Raw genomic sequence first — 20,895 nt, forward strand, 5'->3', positions numbered from 1 at the left:
TCCATCAGGCAAAAGAGCAGTATCTCATGGTCAACAATATTGAATGCTGCAGAGAGGTCCAGGAGGATGAGAATGGATTCTGCCCTCTATCTATTAATAGGAGATCATCAGTTCCATTAAAGTAGTTTCAACTCTGTGTCCTGGCCTAAATCCAGATTGTGCCGGGTCTGGGATGCTGGCTTCAATTAAATGAGCTTGTGGTTTAATTTTTGGTAGCTTCTCCATGAGTTTGTTCAGGAAAGACAAGTTTGACACTGGTTGGCTAGGACTGAAGTATCCAGGGTGGGTTTCTTCAGTGTTGGTCAAGGAGGAAGGGACGATTCCTACTCTGAATGAGGCATTGGTTATTTCAGTTAGGAGTGGCACCAGCTGTTCATGACTCTCTTTCGCTTGCTAGGGTGAGTTCCTTCATTTCCAAAAGATGGAAAGAACCCATATCTCTGTTTTCTTGGAGCTGCAGTGAAGTTGTCTTTCAAGCCACTGGGCATAAATAGGGCTTGAAATCTAAACTTCACACTAGTAAAACAATATGCCAATATATATCTCTTCCCTGCGCCTCTGTACATTGCAATATTGCAGTGGTTTCTAGGATCCTTCCTCTGAAGAAATAGGAGAGAAGTTGGCTTATGTATCATATATGTAACCCATAGAGCTTGTGTGATTGGCACAACTTGTACAAATTGGCTGGCCAGGCCTGATGTTATTGGTTTGAAATTGGAGTTTTCCTTCTCCTGGGTGTGCTGCCTGCCACCGCAGACAAGCTGCACCTACCTGATAGAGGCATAGAGAGGTGATGTGACCTGCCCAAGATCACCCAGCAGGTCAGTGGCAGAGCAAGGAATGGAACCTAGGTCTCCAGAGGCCCAGTCCAGCACCCTGTCCATTGTATCATGCTGCCTCCCACTCGAACACCCACTAACAGTGTGGCTCTGAATTCCCCTTCCAGTGGTTAGCCCATGTATAGAATTTGATGAGTCTGCTGTAGCCTTTGAGCTATGAACCCTGGGGTTTTTTTAGCTCAGGCAGTAGAGGTTCATTTTAAATTCAAAGGTCTATGGTTTGATCCTAGCTGCTGCAAGGTCCATCGAGGGGCATCACATTACATATACTCTAACCTTTTCTTTTACGAACACTAGAAAAACTGATTATGTGGTAGTAATTTAATCATTTTTAAATTAGTTGAATACCCTCTAGTCATTTTCTTCTGTTGAGACAGATTTGAAGAAATAATTCCTACTGTATTTTTTTAACCTAAGAATGATTTCTACTTGCCCATTGTCTCTATTGTTTTATAAGCTAAGTTTAATTTCTGTTCTAGTTTTTATTTCCAAAATATCTTTAATTCTATATCTTGTGTTATTTCTATTTTGTTTATATCAGACTCTTCCATTCAGCACTGCTGTTAATGAAATGAGAAATGGGGTACAGGTGAGGTGCTGCTCAAATATACTACTGAGGGGTACAGCTCATGGCTCTTAGAAGAGGTGGTTTGAAAACTGTTGTGACTATCTGTTAGTAGGATTTTGTGCATGGTCCAGATTCCTCTCCCATTTTGTTACCAGCAGCACTGATTGGGCAAGCCCTTCCATGTTTAGACAGAGATTAAAGACAAATTACTCTTGTTATTTGTGCAGAAGACGAGAATGGTGGCTGGAATAAGCAATTGAAAAATACAATTTAATTGCGATGCAATTTATTATTTATTCACTTATGATCCCTTCCTTCCTCAGGGGCAAGGATGAGTGGGGAGACATAATGAGTCTAGGACAGATGGAGTGAGAGGTTAGGAAATAAGGTGGCCACGTTTCACATGGGTGTATGGATGGGAAGTTCTGAGGACAGTACAATCAGGGATAAGAAATTTTTAGTAGCCAATAGAAGAGAAGCAGACTCACTCAGCAGACATGTTGTGATTGACCACGAGTGGGAACTTCACGATTCGATAGTACATGACATCTTTGCTCAATGAGGGACCCTGACCAGAGACCTATTCACTTCACAGGTGAACAGCAATCGCGTGACATATTGCTTCAGGGGAGCCCTTGGCCACAGCTCCCAGGGTGATGCCCTCTTACTCCCCTGGTTGAACCAACTCAGCTACGCCTTTCCTCCACGACCACTCTTTCTTTGAGTACTACACAAGATTCAACAAGACAGAGCCATGATAATTCTGATCACCCCACAGTGGCCCAGACAGTTCTGGTTCCCCAGTCTTCTCTATTGATCACAGTAGCAGAGAGACTCAAGGGACAGGCCATCTCCACCCAGAGAATCTCTAAATGGATTTTGGGGTGTATTAAATTCTGCAACCAACTATCCGGTCTGTGTCCCCCTGCAGGAGTACAAGCTCACGCCATGAGGGCTCAGGCTTCGACCTTGGCCTCCCTTCAGAATGTGCCACTCATTGACATATGTAGAGAGGCCACGTGGAGTTCTTTACATACCTTCACTGTGCACTACGCATTAGTACAGGACTCAGCCATGGATGCCTCCTTCAGCACAACAGTCCTCCACACTACTATACCATCCTCATCCTTACACCCTCATTCAATTTAGGTACTGCTTGTTAATCGCCCTCAGTGGAATACAAGAGGGACTACCACTCAAAAAAAGAAGAGGATGTTACTTACCTGTAATTGGAGGTTCTTTGAGATGTGTAGTCCCTATCTGTATTCCACTTCCTACCCTCTTTCCCCTCTACTACTGATCTGCTGGATTTGTAGTGGAGAAGGAACTGAAGACACGGTTGGTCTGCCCCATCCTTTATCATCTTGGACAGAAGCACAAGGTGAACCAGGGCGCAGGCGTGGACCAATGGACACTACTTTCAAATTCTCCTAATCTGGAGGCATAGAGAGCATGCATAACTCCTCAGTGGAATACAACTACACTTCAAAAGACTTCCAGTTACAGGCAAGCAACCTCCTCTTTCAACTATATTTATACTGAACTGGAGTGGCCTCAGCCAAAAAGAGTGCAGAAATGCTGTGCAGTTACTGACTAGGTAGAGCATGTGCAACGCTTTGCACTCTGGTTTATTATGGCATTTAAATAATCCACGTTCTCAAGTTTTTGTTTCACCCAGCTGACCAAAGAAAAACATAACCTAATTATGTTTCCAAAACATTTAAGGGCAGATACTGCCACCCTTACTCATGTGGAGTAGTTCCTTACTCCAAAATTAGCTTAATTGATATCAATAGGTCTTCTTGTGAACTGTAGTACTACTCATTGTGAGCAATAGTGCTAGGTTCTCTGGCTCTTAATAATTAGATATTTTGATTATATAATTGTGGGCTAGGTTTTGGCAGAGCCCTACAGTTGTAACAGTGCAGAACTGTGTGGCTCCAAAAGAAGGCCAGGAAGCATTCTTCTGGAAAGATTTCATAGGATTGTATTTGAGAGAGAAGATTTTATTCTGAATGTTCCATAACAGAAACGTTAATTCTTGTGGGGGATAGCTATAGCTTACTGTAATAATGAAAAATGTTAACGGAGTTACTACAGCTATTAATAAAGACATGGGTATGTTTTCAGAAGTGAAGCTCTGGAAGAAAAGAATGGAAGATATCATACTCTGCAAGTTAATGCTGTGCCTGATCCAAGCAGGCCTGATCTTAAGTAATCAAATTTCTCCGAAAAACAGTTATTCAGTCTGTTATCCTCATTATTGTTCCTTAGATTCTGTGAAGTAGAATTCTTCCTGGAGCTCCCCAGCTCACAGGGAGTGCAATACCCTTAAGAGGTACAACATACTTTCCCTCACACACAGCTGGAGGGGACAAGATGGAGCCCTGATGCCACCTATACTTTGCTCCTCTGCACCTATTGCAGCAGAAAGCACCAATGGGAGAATGATAGAAAGCAGCAGTTGTGTATTCCTCTGGACTGCAATTCTATTTTCCGTTCTCCCTACTCCTGTTATATACTCACTTATCGGGTAGGCAGAATCTGGTCCTATTTGAAGGTGCTGCTCCTTAAATCTGTTGTATCCATGTCCTCAGCTAATAATTCTGGTTTATGAGTTTATTTAAACCAGTATATGATTTGTAATCATGCACATAAATTTGAAGCATCTCAGGCTGGTTATCTAAATAACTGTAATGATAACAGATTGAATCATTGTTCTGGGAAAGTGTGATTATTTAAGACGTTGCATACTTGGATCAGGCACAAAGCACTAACCCTCAGAGTATCAGATCCTGCATTCCTTTCTTATGTAGCATCACTTCTGAAAACATACCTGTTTCTTAATTAGTAGTTACAGTAACTGTTGGAATTTTTATATTAGTGTAATAAGCTATATGTACTCTTCACAGGAATGTAAGTTTCTGCTATGGAAGATTTTGAAATCTCTCAGCTACAAGCCTAAAGGGATTAGTGGGACTATTGTAAATATTATATTTAATGGTTTTTGAAATAGTTATTTCACCTTTGAAATGCCTACTTTTCATATGAGGCAACTTTGGCACCAAAATGTGCTATGCTCTTTCTTTCTTTCTTTCTTTCTTTCGAAAAGGTCAGATTTTAATCTATAATATACTGTAGTCATTACCACTGAACTTGGAAAATCCAATATTACAATTGCAGATCTAACAGATTTTTCCACATACGTATTATCAAAAATACAGTGTGAGAATAGAACATGGATATAGGTACTGTACAAAGACTGGATTCTCACATCATTCTGAAGTGTTCAAAAGTTGTGATCTTAGAATTCTGAAATCATGTTACTGAAATCTTGTAATAGACTTACAGTGGCTGTGATTAATTGTATTTTTAAGAAACATATTTAAGGCTGTTTTCAAGACACTACTCATGGTGTTTAAGGTACTTAATTAAATTGTTAATGTGTTGTATACAGTGTACACAATAAAAACTATAAATTATAGGGCAGTGAGGTAAAGCATAATGATCTTTTGATGGAAGAGATCTGGAATTTGCACATTAATGAGCTATAAACCCAAAATTCACAATGACTTGATTTGCATACTTATAATATATCTAACATACCCCTTTATTATTATTTATTGTCTTGCTTCAGGGAGTGAAAGAATATTTTTCTAGTAGCAAAATGGCCTTTCATCAATACATGTATGACATATTTGCAAAAGAGAGAAATAAGCAGTCTCCTGGCTTTGAGGGTGAACTGGCAAAGTTCTCATATGTCCTAATGAGTGATTGATTATGATGAAGTTTAGCAGACATAACAACACCTGCCCTATACTGTCTTAAGTACTCCAAAAAGATGAGAGTGTCGTCTTAGTAGTTTTTGTGAAGTAGAGGCATTAAAACACTCAAGCATGGATGGCCTCACTCTATTCAGTCAGCTGTAGCAGTTAGGAATGAGTTCTCTTCAGCTCCTGATAAATTGCACAATTAGTTAGGGACATTATGGTTAGAGATGAGCCTGAACCAAAAGTGGGAGTTCAGATTAGAGGTCATTGCTCACACATCTCTCTATAGTGGACAGAATCTGAACACCCTTAAATTTGGGAAGGTTCAAATCTAGATTTTGAACCCTCAACTCCAGGAGTGTTCAAATTCTGGATTTTTAGTTCAGATTCTTATAGAAACATAAGGTTTAGATCTTGGGTTCTGGTTCAACCACATCTTTAATTACAGCATGAGTTTTTCAATTAGTTTTCCTCCAATATTTTCATTGGATATTGCATCCCAAAAGTAACTGGTAAATACTAAAATATATTCTTTCTTTGACCTTCTCAGAATCAGAGTTTTAAAGATATTTTTAAGCCCTAATGATTTCAAAACATCCAAGACTGTTGAGCTGGAATATTTTAACAGCTTTGCTTTTGCAGCAAAGCAATTTCTATCTATTTTAAAAACTCTCTTGCAAGAAGCAGTAGTTGATATTAATGAAATGTAACAGTTGTCTTGCTTTGCATTCTGACAGACTGTCTGGATGGCAGCTTACAGCAATTTCACCATGTTGCTCACAATTCCCTTGAAGATATGCAGCTGTGACATTTGTTTAGACTAGCAGATAAGGCACAGGGGGAAAGTCTTTGAGAAGAATACTTGCTTCTGTTTTTAGATGAGTTAAACAATAGCATGAGTGAAACCATTTTTTTTAACCAGAAGTTTAACAAGATAGCTTAATTTGATGTCAGGACTGGAGGATTATTGTTGTTGTACAATACTTAGTTTCCTATAATTGATCTAAAACTGCTGAAAAAGAAGCTATAATTTTAATAATTTTCTCCATTATGCATGCAACAAAATAAGTGGGCTTTGCGATAGAATAGGACAATTCCATCCTAACAGTCCTTTGTCCCAGCATCAGTGTATGACTCTACTAATTCCACAGACAGCTATGTATAAAAGAGGCCATTTTACTATATTCTTATTCTGTTGCTTCTTTTGCTTTAAGAAAATAGCATGTGTTGTATGGGAACAGAATATAGTTTGACATGCTGACTTGACTGTAGTTCATTTTATTTCATTATTCTCAGTTAACCCTTTTTTCTTCACCTTTTAATGCTAAGGTCAAGCTGTATCTTGCTAAAATTGAGAATGAATAGGTCTGGTTGGGCATATATTATTGGTCCATGTCTTTTTGAAAATGGTCTGAAGTGTTAAAGCACAGCTGGACAAAATTTATAAACAGCTGCATCTCAGGACTGCACACATCAAATTGAGATTTACATTCTTGGATTTTTTGGTAAATGGAAGCTGATGAGCTAATGCGTGTATGCTGTATACTAATACTCTGAATTAAGTAGAGTAGATGTCAAATAAATTAAATACAACATTTAGAAAACACAGGTGTAGCATGTGTAATTTCTAATCTTAAGAGCTAGAAAGCCTTTACTGCTTGATCTGGAAGTAATGGAATGTTTCTCAGTCATCTCTTCACACAGATAGATGAGCTACTCTGCTACTGAAGTTCTGACTCCAAACCCAATCCCTTTCCAGAACATCCCATTCCAAACACTCCAGTTTTCCTTCTGCCTGTAGTTCAACAGAATGTGGGCTTCTTTGGTGTCTCATTCCCAAAATAGGAAGCAGGGAGAAAGCAGATGTATTATGCCATCCATCTGAGGCAGGGTTGTTCTTTCATTCCTGCCTTCAGCCTCAACCATGCTCTGGGTTTGGAGATTCAGCCAAGATCATCTTTGCCCATGGCACAGGCAGCCTCCTTTGTCTCTGTGGGAAGGCCTCTGCAGAGTTCCTGTATGAGTTGCCTCCTTGTATCAAGACCAAGACCAGAAATGATTTGATATAGCCCTTTCCGAAGTTGCTGTATTATCTCCCAGAATGGCTTCCATTCCTCCTTCAATGGCTGAAGCCTCCACAACAAAGCTAGTTAATTAGGTGTGGCAGGCAAAGAAAATGGTCCAGTAGTATTGATCTGTTTACAGTGTCAGAGATGCAATCTCTGAGAGATGCTACCTCACCCAATTCATGGAACCACTCTTTGTTCTTTGACATGATGTTTCACTATTCTTTCAGGTCCATTGCCCACCCCAATGGTGTTTACACTGGGACCTGAGCTAGTGTTTCCCACTTCCTTTCATTCTGTATTCACAGCCACAAAGAGTGAGGCAGAATAATTCCCTAGTTAGTTAATTCATCCAAGGACCTGGAAATAGATCTTTCCTACTCAGATCAGTTGGCAGACCTGAGACAGCTATAGTGGTGAGAAGACAGCCACATTCCCACTCCTGCAGCAGTGAAGAGGGGGAGACGAGCACTCTCAAATTTCTCAGTTAATGTCAGAGAACCTAAAGTTCTTAACTGGAAAAAGTCCAGAACTCTTGACCTCCCATCAGAGGTCTCTGAGTTCTTGTTTGTCTCAACGTGGAGAATAACTATTTCCTAATGCACCCTGATCTCCTAGATGTCAAATGTCCTTGGGTTTAGCTTGATGGTGAAAACCTCATTCTCAAGGTGGTTCACAAGTTTTACTGACTCCCCGAGGCATGCTTCAGTAATTTATACTGGCAATAGACATAATATAGGACATAGCCTTGGATCTAGTCTCATTATCTGCATCTCTCTTGACCCACAATTTGGTAAGAAGAGAGCTGGGCAGTACAGGAGGAGATGAAGCTGTAGTGAAATATTGAAAGCTAGACTTTATGCCCATTTTAGAGATGATTTAAGAATAAAGAAATCAATCCTGATACAATACAGGCCAAGGAAAACATTTGAACCCTCTGCTAAAGTAGATAGATTAGGAAGGACAGGGGACAGGCAGATGGGTGAAGATCAGGAATAGTTAAGTAGTGTACAGGAAGGAAGTTCGTAGATAGATAACAGGCTGGATTGGGAAGAGGAAAAGAGGGATTGAGGGAGGAGATACAGAACCACCTCTACCACAGAAAGGATTACAAGAAGCTGGGAGCACTGCAGCCTTTTGATCAGAAAAGCTGTATTCGATACATCACTGTAGCAGAAGGTTGAATAAAAGGGCTAAATTAAATTGAATTAAATTGAATCCAAATTTAAACAGTTTCCTAGGGAGACTATGGTTATACTGGAATATGTGCAATCTTGGTTCCTTTATCTCCCAGATACCATGGTTAAATTGTCTAATGGAAGACATTTTTCATCTGTGCTACATTAGTATCTTGCTTTAACCATGAAACTGTATATCGACTTTCAGAAAATGGACTTTTTGGCATGACCCTTACACTAGCAGCAGGTTTCAGAGTAACAGCCGTGTTAGTCTGTCTTCGCAAAAAGAAAAGGAGTACTTGTGACACCTTAGAAACTAACCAATTTATTTGAGTATGAGCTTTCGTGAGCTACAGCTCACTTCATCGGATGCATACCGTGGAAACTGCAGAAGACATTATATACACACAGAGACCATGAAACAATACCTCCTCCCACCCCACTGTCCTGCTGGTAATAGCTTATCTAAAGTGATCATCAAGTTGGGCCATTTCCAGCACAAATCCAGGTTTTCTCACCCTCCGCCCTCCGACACACAACCTCACTCTCCTGCTGATAATAGCCCATCCAAAGTGACCACTCTCTTCACAATGCGTATGATAATCAAGGTGGGCCATTTCCAGCACAAATCCAGTTTCTCTCACTCCCTTACCCCCCTCCAAAAACCACACACACAAACTCACTCTCCTGCTGGTAATAGCTTATCCAAAGTGACCAGCAGGATGGACTAGATGATGATGTAACATTTTTTCCATCTCTGTCTTCTGTCATTCCAAGGCATATAGTGGCTCATATATTTTACCCACTGTAAATGTAATCCTATCTACATCATTTAAGGAATAAATTTACAGTATTTATCTTATGCAATCAACATAACAGTATCCACATAAAACTGGAAGTATTTCTAAGCCTTACAGCTGTCACCAATTATTTAGAATTCCAGCCAAAACACAATCTCATGTGCCAACATTCCAGACATACACATACAATATGACCAACCTTTAACCCATAGTAAACAGCAACAGCTGTTTAAAAATCCCACACATATAGTATACATTTCACTCTTATTAAATAATAGAAATATATTTCTTAGAGAACTGATATGCAGTCATTACAGTCATACGTACATTTGTGCTAGAGTAGTTCAGAGCAATGCTCTGAGTCTGGCAATTTATATAACCTCCAGTCAAGTGACATCATGTGCAAGCAGGAAGGCGGCTGGAATAGCATGTGGTTGCGACACCGTGCTTTTATTAGTGATAATCCAGAAGTAATGTGAAGAGTCAGCATTCGATCTGGGTGTGATGAGACCTCCAATAAAAACACCCTTCTGAAATAATGAGTTATTTTCAGTTTAAAAAAAGTATTAATGTCAAGAGCCCAATATTGTCTCCCTGTATACTCTAACAAGAGGGCAGGTAGTTTGAGGATGTGTGTGCTGTTCCTTTAATTCGGTAGCAAGAAGCCAGGCATCATGGGGCTGTTTCCCCTTCTGGAGGCTGCTCCACAAGGCTGATGACAGCCTTCTTTTATAACAGTTTGCTCCTTTAGCTCAAGTGAAAGAGTTCTTTCAGTGCTATGTATGTGAAGATTCAAACACTGCTGATGACTGGTGTGTGTGTGTGTATGGGGAGAAATAATATATAAGATATGTAATTAAACACTGTATCATAATACACACATGCAGGGAGGCACAATTAAGGTTTCACAGGTAACTATTATCCTTTCGGTCATTCCCCAAAGTTCATGACCATAGGATGAGGATGGGGATGTAGATCGACCTGTAAACTGAGAGCTTCGTCTGAGAACTCGGCTGCTGCTTCACCACCATGGATCAGTACAGTGCCCGCATCACTGCCGCCCCCACACCAATCTGCCGGTTGATCTCATGCTCCCACAGAGATCTTAGGTACAAGCGGCGGAAATGAGATTTCTTCACAGGGTGGCTGGGCTTATTCTCTGAGACAGGATGAGGAGCTCGGCGATTTGAGAGAGCCTTGGAGTAGAGCCGCTAGCTCAGGCACCTGATAAGGATGCCCCCTGGGAGACTTTGTTTCAAACTCTAATGGGCACATCCCACTGGGAAGAGGCCCCAAGGCCAATCTAGGACATGCTGGAGGCATTATATCTCCCGGTTGGCCTGGGAGTGCTGAGGAATCCCTTAGGAGGAGCTGGAACCTGTTGTGGAGGAAAGAGAGGTGTGGTCCTCCCTACTCTCAGTGCTGCCACTGTGACGCTCACCAGGAAAAGCAGCATAAAGAAAAAGAAGGAGAATGTACCTATTATTCTTGCATTTCCTAACTTTTGAGTGCTTAATTTTGCAATCTTAATGTTTTAAGATAGGGGTTTTTTGTATGTAATATATAATATGAATCCTTAAGTTATTGTGAGGACCTTAGAATAGATGTAATTGTTGAACTGATTTTATACCGCAAAATTGTATTTAGCAGTGATGTTACATGTTATGTTAATATTTATTTCCATGTTATTTTTTTAATTGTTTGTATCTTGCTTAATGGGAGTTGTTCCTTTAAACACAGAGTGGTACACTTAATTGCAGAGTATTTTCAGGGACTGTCTCTTTGTTCAGTGTTTCTACAATGCCTAGCACAGTGGTGTTCTGGTTCATGACTAGGGGGCCTAGGACTATGGTAATACAATAAATAAATAAATAAATATAAATATGAGACTGAGAGCAGTGTGGAAGGTTTTGCCTGTTTCCAGAAAGTGGAATAATTTTTCTTGTGTAAGCTCCAAAAAGAAAATAATTTAATTTAGTCAACTTATCTTTCAGGAAAGCAAGCCTCATTCTTGAAAGTGTAACATTTGGGGGGATTGGCTGTCTGAGGGCTTTGCTAGTGAGCTACAGTCTTTCTCCTGTAGGTTACCAGTCTCAATCTAGCCCAGCTCACCAGGTATTAAAGCCTGTTCCCATTTGGTGACCCATATAGGAGAGCAGTTTGGTGACACTCCATCCCTGTTCCCACACCACCAAGCTTTGCCTTAATTGGCAGACTTAGCAGAGAGGCCAAGAACTGCATGAGTGGGCCATGGAAACTGATCTATCCCAGTTTTCCATAGAGGTGGAGTGCTTCAGATCAGGGCTGAGGCATACTAGCATGTTGCTGTGTGTTGGAAGTTTGTCCTGCTACTTTCCTGTATGTACGACATTCACCAAAGCTGTCACACCAGTCCCTTTCACCGGCATACATTTTTTTTAAGTTGAAGTGTATATACAGTTCAGTTAGTTATAAAATGCAAATAGCCCATTACGAGACATCACACATAGAGCTCTACAAATCTTGGCAGCTACACATAATCACACAGGGGCAGCTCTGTAACCTTTTCTGTTGTGATTCTTTTTCAGCATGTATCAATCACAGCTCCTTTGACAAGGTCTACATAATGCTGTCAATATCCTTTTTTATTATATTTATTGCAGTCAGCTTCTCAGTTGGAGAACCTTGACCAGGAATGCTGAAGTGTCTTAGCACATCTTTCAAAGGTTGATTTCCATTCATTGTCACATGTTCCCAACATCTTCTCTCAGAGTTGTTCAGGTTTTTTTGTTTTGTGGGTATTTTTGAGCTTTTTTGTTGAACCACAGTGCATTGAAATATGCATCTTCAGATTCCCTTTTTATATTTTGTGAGGGATGTTCGGGTTTTCCAAGGAAATGTACGTCAGAATTTCTTCATTGTTTTGTTCATACTTTTCTGATCTAGAGTTAGGTCTCATATCATCATCAGTATGTTGTCTGCCTCATTGCCCATGGTCTATATAAGAAAAAATGGTATTCCTCATTATAAGTCCTGATGCACTAGAAACTGTTTGAGATGGCCTATCCATTCTGACTACACTAATGAATCAACAACGTTAAAGCTTTTGGGGGAATATTATTGTCACTGACCTTGAAAAGTAACAAATTATATATGCTTGGTTTTAATTCTTCTTTCTGACATTAATGTACTTTTAAGGCAGCTTGTTCTTCCCCTCCCTCATTGCTACTATAGAACTGCCCCCTCCGTGTCTATTTCTGTTGGATTTAGGCATCTTTGCTGAAGCTGCTCTGTTTTTGGCCTGCAGCCCATGTCTCAGAAGAGCCACTTCTTTAAGGAGTTTATATTTCCTGGCCCTGCCTGCTATTCTCCTTAACTGTATTCTGCACTGGGGATTTTGCTGACCTCAGAGCCGTCTTAGAGTGCTTAGCTCTTCTAGTGAGAGCTGTAAAACATTAACTCTGTAAGTGCCTTCTAGTACAAGGACTCCATTCTTTTTTCTAATAGGTGTGTATCAGGTAACATAGGAAGCAGTATCAAGCAAAGGAAGGTACTCCACAAGCAAACTGTTGTTGTGGAAAGATATGCAGGCAAGGATGGACATCCTGAGGATGAGAAATCAGATGGGGAAATGTTGTACGTGTTGGAGATGGACAGTTGAGAGAAGAAGTGGGGGTGGGGAAGGATGTGGATGATGAACATGAATTTGACAATGGAAGAGGGATAAAAGGAAAGACAAGGTAGAAGAGGGAAAGAAGAGGAAGAAAACCAGGAGACTGAAAAAAAGAGGTAGAAGAAGGAAAAAAATGGAAAATCCAAACTTTTGGACAATGCAAAGTTGAAAATTGAGGGGAAGAAACAAAAGAAGGCTAAGTATAGAAGGCTTCATGTCAAAAGTAATTACAATTTGTGTTTTCAGGGAAGGACCCCTGAATCTCCTTGCTAGAGTTAAGAATCAAAGCCTCCAATGAATTCTTTTGAGTTCTCCTCTGCACTGATCTCTACTCCCTTGACATGTACTCATCCCACCTGCCTTCTCCAGATACAGACAATTCTGATTTAACTGCAGTCTGTCTTCATCTGAATGTCTAGGGTTAACAGCTGAACCCCATTTGGGCCTAATCAGCATCTTCCCTCAGGCTCAAGTTTATTTAAAAAAATGCATCTAGACCACACTGCTGATTACTGTGTGGGCCAAATTCAGAACTGGTGTATGAAGATGCAACTCCATTGGCTCTGTCTGTTTTGCATTATACCACAATTCAATTATATAATGAAGTTTTCATGCTATTTGCATATATCATTTTCTTAGAGCCTATAGTTATGGTATCATTATCCCAGTTGGAAACAGCACTAGCTTACCCTGGATACCATGATATTGCATAACGTGAAAGATGAAACTCAAATTAAAATAAGATTCTTATCTAGAAATAGATTTGTACAATACCTCCTACAACAAATCATATTTGTTAATGTAAAAATAAACACATTGCCAATAGAAAGGAGGTTAAGGGGGAAAGTCCATTAGGGATTTCTCACCTGACAGCTGCATTTAGGAGAAGCTGACCCACCAGTGTCATTTCATTCTTCAAAGGAATAACATCCCCCTGCCAACCTCACGCCTCAGGAGTGCTACTCTGAATTACAGAAGGAATCAAATATGCTATTAATAAAACCAAAAATTGTGAGGATAGGCAGGGAGACAAGTTATTTTCATTTTTAGGCATGACAAACAGTATTTAATTGACTCATGACTTGCCATTTGCTCAAACATTTGTGAATTATGCTGTCTCTTGCTTTATTATACCCCGTTTCGATGTGTGATACACACACATTTAAACTTGCATAGAGTGCTAGACTTAATCCCTTACTGCCAAATACTGGAATTCCCCAGTCTGACACACAAATACAAGTGTTGACTCACCATATTATTTTTAGCACTATATTAAAAGGAATGACATCAAGTACTAAGATTTTAATCACTTTGGGGACAGCATATCCATATCTCCTGAATAATAAAAGATGAGAAAATGTTAAATTTAACAGTGTGTGACTGGCATGAGTGCAGACTGCATGGACTGTTTGAGATAAGGCAGCCAACAGAAGTGATATTGATGAGTCTTACTAATAGGAGACCTCATTTCAGCCAACCGCTACAAAATCTTAACTGGGCTGTCATGAGTGAGCACCATTATTTGAGTGAGAATTGCAGGTTGTGTGGATTAGTTAAGTCTGACTGTGTGTGTATGGATGGATATATGTGTATAATTACTGGTAAATTAAGAGGTATTTGTAAGATGTCATAAATCTAGGTTAGGACTGTCAAAAGTACCCTAGTGACTTAGGAGCCTTGGTCCCATTGACTCTCAAAGAGATGACTTCTAAGTACCACATCACTTTGAAAATGAGGTTGAGGCTCCTAAATCCCTTAAGCACTACTAAAATTGTACTTCTAGTTTAGTGTCTCATAAATAACATGAAATAGGGAAATGCAAGACGTGGTTCCTCCATAAAGGACCTACCTTTTCCTTGCTGCATAAATCATGAGATCAAAGAAGGCAAAATAACTTTTAGGACTGAAGGCTTCTATGATAGTTTTCAGTTTGGAGTACCTGTTTTTCCCTTTTAAAACTGTGAATAACCCTAAACAGTGGGAGACTTACGTATTTTCAAGAATACCCGAAAAGCAATCCATTCCCAGGAGAAATAAATAAATATTGGGGGGGGGGGCAGGAGGAGAAAAATATCACAGCTAAAATGGCTTCTCATTAACTCACATAGAGCATTTTATCTACAATCTCTCCCAGAAGAAAATGAGTCAAAGCAGTTTCCTCAGACTTCAGTGGCAGACTTAGACAATTTTGAACCAGAAGTACAGGTCCCGATCTTGCAAACACGTAAGCACGTTCTTAACTTTACTATCATGAGTAGTCCTGTTGAGTTCAGTTGGACTACTCATGGCAGTAAAGTGAAGCACACATATAAGTGTTTGCAGGTTTGGGACCTTAATATGTTACTTAATTCAGGTGACTAATATCAACCAACTCAACTTGAAAATGCAGTGCAAAACCTTTCTGTGAATTTTTATCTAACTATCCAAACAATGTAGAAATCTGCATTCCAGATCTTCAACATTTTCACTTGTAAGGAAAATCCATGCAAATTACTAAATTTTCACAGAATCTCAGTGGAATCAAAATAGGCACAAATATTTTTCACAGTTCTAGTCCTCAGTCAAACTTTTCCAAACTTCAAATATTTGGGTTTGATTTTTGTTCAGTGCAAGGAATATCAAAGGGTTGGGTCAGTTCTTATTTGATCTGAACCAGTTCATCCATCTCTAATAATAAATTAATCTTTTAAGAGCAGATGTTTTTACAACCGAACCATTGGTGGAAAAGGGAGATAAAAGGCCAAGATTAGCCTGGTTCACTAGAGACAACATCCCCCACCAAATTATATGACAAAAAAGCTGTGGATTCAAAGGCCAAGATTAAAGCCTCCTTGAGCTTCTGTTTATATGCTACATGTCTGCACTTACTTATTAAATTATTGACTTTAAAATGTATTTTCAATTATGTTTGGAATATATATTTGCCTTTAACTAGAAATAGAAGATGAAAACCATATTATATTTGTGCATAGGAGGGGTATTCCAAGTGAACAAGTGAAGCATGCAGATAGAGAACAGGCAAAGCGTGTTGTCTACTCAGTAGTTTATGGAGCAGGTAGGGATCTGTACAGAACTAGAGACAAGTTTATTCTCACTACTGTTTACGTTTTTAGACGATTAACTAGAGCTGCAATGGATTTGAGTTAATTTAAATTTTTTAACACTAGCCATGCACTGAATTTCTGAAAGTGAATAAAGTGATCTCAGAATATTGCATCTTGATTTTTTTGACTATCATAAAATAGTCTACTTAAAAATCATTCAGAATAATATAGCAGCATTAACATAACATGAAAGTTATTCCCTGGCTAAGTTGATGCATTGACTTATTTTGCATTTTGACTTCTAAGTACATCTGAGCTACTATAAGGAGACTCATGAGTCAATGTAATTCAAACATCTGTCTTTACCTACCTAAAATTAGTATAATTCAGTGTGGAATATCCTCTGCATACCACCGGTGGATGCACACATAGAAGATGAAAGAAGTTGTTATTGAATCAAGGTCAGAATTTGGCCTTGAATGTTGTATTTTTATTAAACTCTCTGTACTGTACCATAAGTATAAATACTATTTCCAAAATATTGTAGGAAAAATAAGGTCCCTGCTCTTTGGAGCTCAGAATCTAAGTCAGACAAAAATATACATACCACAATTCCTCTAATATTGGTAAAGTTTCTGTTTTAATAAAATGGGCTTCTCCTGTATACTTGACTATCATGATCTCATATCACTATGTGAAGGATTTCCCATTATTATCATCCCATTTATTTAATTATTTAATATATCTTTAGATGTGCTGATTTTTTCTTAATCTACTATAAACTACTTCAATTTATATAACCTTCCTAAAGGTGACCTGCAAAAGGAAAAATAGAGTTTGTTTCCATGTTACTTCTATACAATGTAAAAGGAAGGTCTCCCCCCTCAAAAGATTTTGGTTGAAACAAGTGAAGATTCTGAATAAAAATCACTTCCCCTCTCACTTTCTTGGAATTTGTCTTATTAATAAATATATTATTCCAAAGTTTAGATTTCTAATGTAAAGAATAAATAGAAATAGCTTTCAGGCATTTCTACATCATGAAAAAAAATAAAGGACCCAAACCCAATTTTTATTCCTTTGCATGTACCTTTAATATTTATTTGGCTGTTAGACTGACAAATGCTAGTGCTCTTAAAGGCAAATTTACTAACACAACTCATTGATTTAACTGTTTAATAAAGCATTGAAATAAGAAATCTGGTAGCAGTATAGACCATAAAACATTAAAAACTAGAGCCGTACAGTAATATACACTTGTATGTGACTTAGAATCATAGGGTTAAGGGACTGCAAAGGTTATGTTGTCTAACCCGCTGCCAAGGTGTGGGATTTGTTGGGTCTAAACCATCCAAGACAAATGGCTATCCAGCCTCCTTTTGAAAACCTCCATAGGAAGTCTGTTCTATTGTCCTACTGTTTTTACAGTTAGGAAGCTTTTCCTGAGATTTAATCTAAATCTGCTATGCTGTCATTTGAGCACACTGCCTGTTGTCCTGCCCTCTGTGGCAAGAGAGAACAACTTTTCTGCGTCTTTTTAATGGCAACCTTTCAAGTATTTGAAGACCACTATCTTGTCCCCACTCAATCTCTTCTTTTCCAAACTAAACATACCCGGTTCCTTCAACCTTTGCTCTTATGGCTTGCATTCCATCCCTTTGATCATCTTTGTCACTCACCTCTGGATCCTTTCCAGTTTCTCCACATCCCTTTCTATACATTGGTGACCAAAACTGGACAGTCCTTCAGCTGAGGCCTAACCAGTGCTGAGTAGAGCGGAACTATCCTCTCCCATGACTTGAATGCTATGCCTCAGTTAAAGCAACCTAAAATTGCATTTGCCTTTTTTGCAAGAGCATCACATTGCTGACTCATGTTGAGGTTGTGATCCGCCACAACTCCCAGATCTTTCTCAGGAGTGCTGCTCCCAAGCCAGTTATCCCCCATTCTGTATTTCTGCATTTGGTTTTTCTTCCTGAAGTGTAGTACTGTACCTTAAATTTGTCTATGATGAATTTCATTTTGTTGTCTATACCCTAGTTCTCCAATTTATCTGGATCCCTCTGAATTTTAGCTCTATCCTCCAAAGTGTTGGCAACCCTTGAAGCTTTTTGTCATCTGCAAATTTGATCAGTATGCTACATCCAGGTCATTAATAAAGATGTTAAACAACACCAGACCCAGAACAGATCCCTGTGGTACCCCACTTGAGACCTCCCTCCAATCTGATATCATTCCATTACTAATTACTCTTTGTTGGCAGTTGTTTAACCAATTACGTATCCACTTAATGGTGGTTCCATCAAGCCTGCATTTCTCCAGCTTACTTATCAGAGTGTCATGTAGGACTATGTCAAAAGCCTTGCTGAAGTCCAAGTATATTATGTCCACCGCATTCCCCCTATCCACCAAACCAGTTGCCCTGTTGAAGAAGGAAATCAAGCTGGTTTGGCATGATTTGTTCTTGGTAAATCCATGCTGGCTGCTAATGATTGCCCTTTCATCCTCCAGGTATTATCAAATTGAATGTTTTATACATTACTCTAGTAGCTTCCCACATATTGAATCAGACTGTCTGATCTATAGTTTCCCGGCTCCTCCTTTCCCCCCTTTTCAAAGATGCAGTCACATGTTATTTTTTATGAGAAGACTGACGCAAAGTAGGCATTGAGGAGCTTTGTCTCTCTATCATCTTCTGTTACCAGCTCACCTTCTCCACTGAGCAGCGGACTCGCACCGTCCTTGATCTTTCTTTTTTGTCTCACACTTCGTAGTCTTCAGGAATTCTTCCACCATTTCAGAGAGCTCTACATATTTACAAATTTAGGTATGTCTGAAGTGCAACATCGCAAATGAAGAAAACAAAATGGTGATCATATCATATATAGTTCTTTTCTGGTTGTTGAGCCTTTAGATTACACTTGGATCACATTTCCAAGGTCTTCCATGAGAACTAGATATGTACTTAAAAAACAAAAACAAAACCCTTGAGACATTCACCTAATCACTTGCCTCCAGAAGCTAGTACTTTAACACACAAACTGAACAGCATGAGAAGTGACAACACTACAGACTTCCTGTCTACTTTGAAGCAATTCAGTTCACCTGTCTGTGCCTTGTTCATCTGTAAAAAATATAATGAGGGGCACCAACTTATCTGTTAGTTAATTAATTCATTAAATCCTAAATTAGGCCATGCCTGTATGTACAGCACTGCAGCGTACAGCTGTACGGATACAGCTGCACTGCTACAGCGTGTCTGGTGAAAACACTCTATGCTGACAGGAGAGAGCTCTCCTGTTGGCATAATAACACCATCTCCATGAGTGGCATAAGCTATGTTGGCAGGAGAAGCTCTCTCATTGACATAGTGCTGTGCACATGAGTGCTTACGTTAGTGTAACTTATGTTGCTTAAGGGGGTGGAATATTCACACCCCTGAGCCACATAAGTTTTGCCAACATAGGTTGTAGTGTGGACATAGCCTTTGTTTGATATCCCTCTGTGCAGTATCTGAGTGTTTGGGTGGACGAAGGGGAGACAAAAAAACGAAAGAATTTGTATTTTCAGTCTTCTAAGATGATTTTTTTTAAAGTGTAAAGCTGTTGTTGACACTTTCTGTCCTTTTCAGTTTTTCATTGCTATTGCTGATTAATTTGCATGTTTTCATATGTGATATTTTAACCTATTTATTAAATGTTCTTTGGATGGGAAATGTGGCCAGCTTAGACATTTGTTACAGTTCTCTTGTGAAGCCACAAGCAGATTCCTAACTGGTATAGAGAGACTGGTAATTCTGAACAATGTTTTCTGAACAATGAATGAGAAATTTTGGGGAAGTGGGGGAGAGTTAAATTAATTGGTCGTCAAACAATAATACAACACTGGAATAATTCCATTAGGAGTCATCCCAGATGTCTTGCAAATTTCTGATTCTTGCACTTTGGCTAGATTTGTTCTTCTAGGCATCAGTGCAGCTCCTGACATAGCTGAGTACAAAATACTAGAGAATTATTATGAAATGCATATCAGACTGACAGTGATGGCATTTGGGTGGCTGAAATCTTACTTCTCTCAGAAACACCATCTAGTTTCTCTTGACATTATTACTGTGACGACTAATATTTTATATCTCTGGTGCTTCAAGACATTGCCTTTCAGCAAATGTTATTTGCAGACACAATGCTGTCAGTAATGTTGATGTATGGTTTTATTTGCACTTGAACTACTTGGTTCAAATTTCTTTAAATTGTACTTCTTACCTTTTAATCTCATAGCATGGAAAACTTTGATCTCATTTTTCTCTCATACTCCTTTGCTTTATCTTGTTATAGATTCACTTTGATATAGTTTTACTTATAACGCATATCTAGATGCTGGGTAAGTCTTGTTGCGACTTTCTCTATGCTTCCTTTAAAATCTATCCTTTCTTTTCCATCGCTCCTGCTAAAACCTTGGTCCATGCCTTGGTCATCTCTTGTTTCAATTACTGAATTCTTCTCTTTTGCTTCCCTGCATTGCACTTCTCCAGCTTGTCCAAAACACCCTACCTAAAATCATTCAGCCCCATCACCACCATCCTCACATCTCTGCATTCACTTCCCTGCTTATTCAGCATTAAATTCAATCTTCTAATCCTCGTATCAAGGCTCTGCATAAATCTACCCCTGACTAGTTTATGAATAAAAGTGAACAAAACTAAGAACCCTACAGGATACATGTTATGAATCTAAAATACAGATATTATCCTAAAATTTGTATTTAAACTATTAAGATGTAATATGCAGGGGGGAAAACCTCTGCTGAGTTACACCCAAATTCAGTAAGGTATTTCAACGACGAGTTTAGTCCTTTCTTAATCAGTTAAAACACTTAAGCTTAAAATGAAACATATACTTAAGTAGTTTGCTGAATCAGGACCTTAGTATATGTGACCATCCAAATTACTACACTGGTCATATTTCACTAGTCAATGTAC

At 39.1% G+C, this 20,895-nt stretch overlaps 1 protein-coding gene across 1 annotated transcript in view; it reads left to right on the top strand.

The window, feature by feature from the left end:
• POLN (DNA polymerase nu) overlaps positions 1–20,895 on the top strand; it is a 192,962-nt gene that overhangs the window by 156,906 nt on the left and 15,161 nt on the right. The window contains exon 18 of the mRNA XM_077816181.1: positions 15,846–15,928. Coding sequence (XP_077672307.1) covers positions 15,846–15,928 — 83 coding nt within the window. The remainder of the gene's footprint in view (positions 1–15,845; positions 15,929–20,895) is intronic.

This window comes from Eretmochelys imbricata, chromosome 4 (assembly GCF_965152235.1).
Source record: "Eretmochelys imbricata isolate rEreImb1 chromosome 4, rEreImb1.hap1, whole genome shotgun sequence".
Lineage (NCBI taxonomy): Eukaryota > Metazoa > Chordata > Testudines > Cheloniidae > Eretmochelys > Eretmochelys imbricata.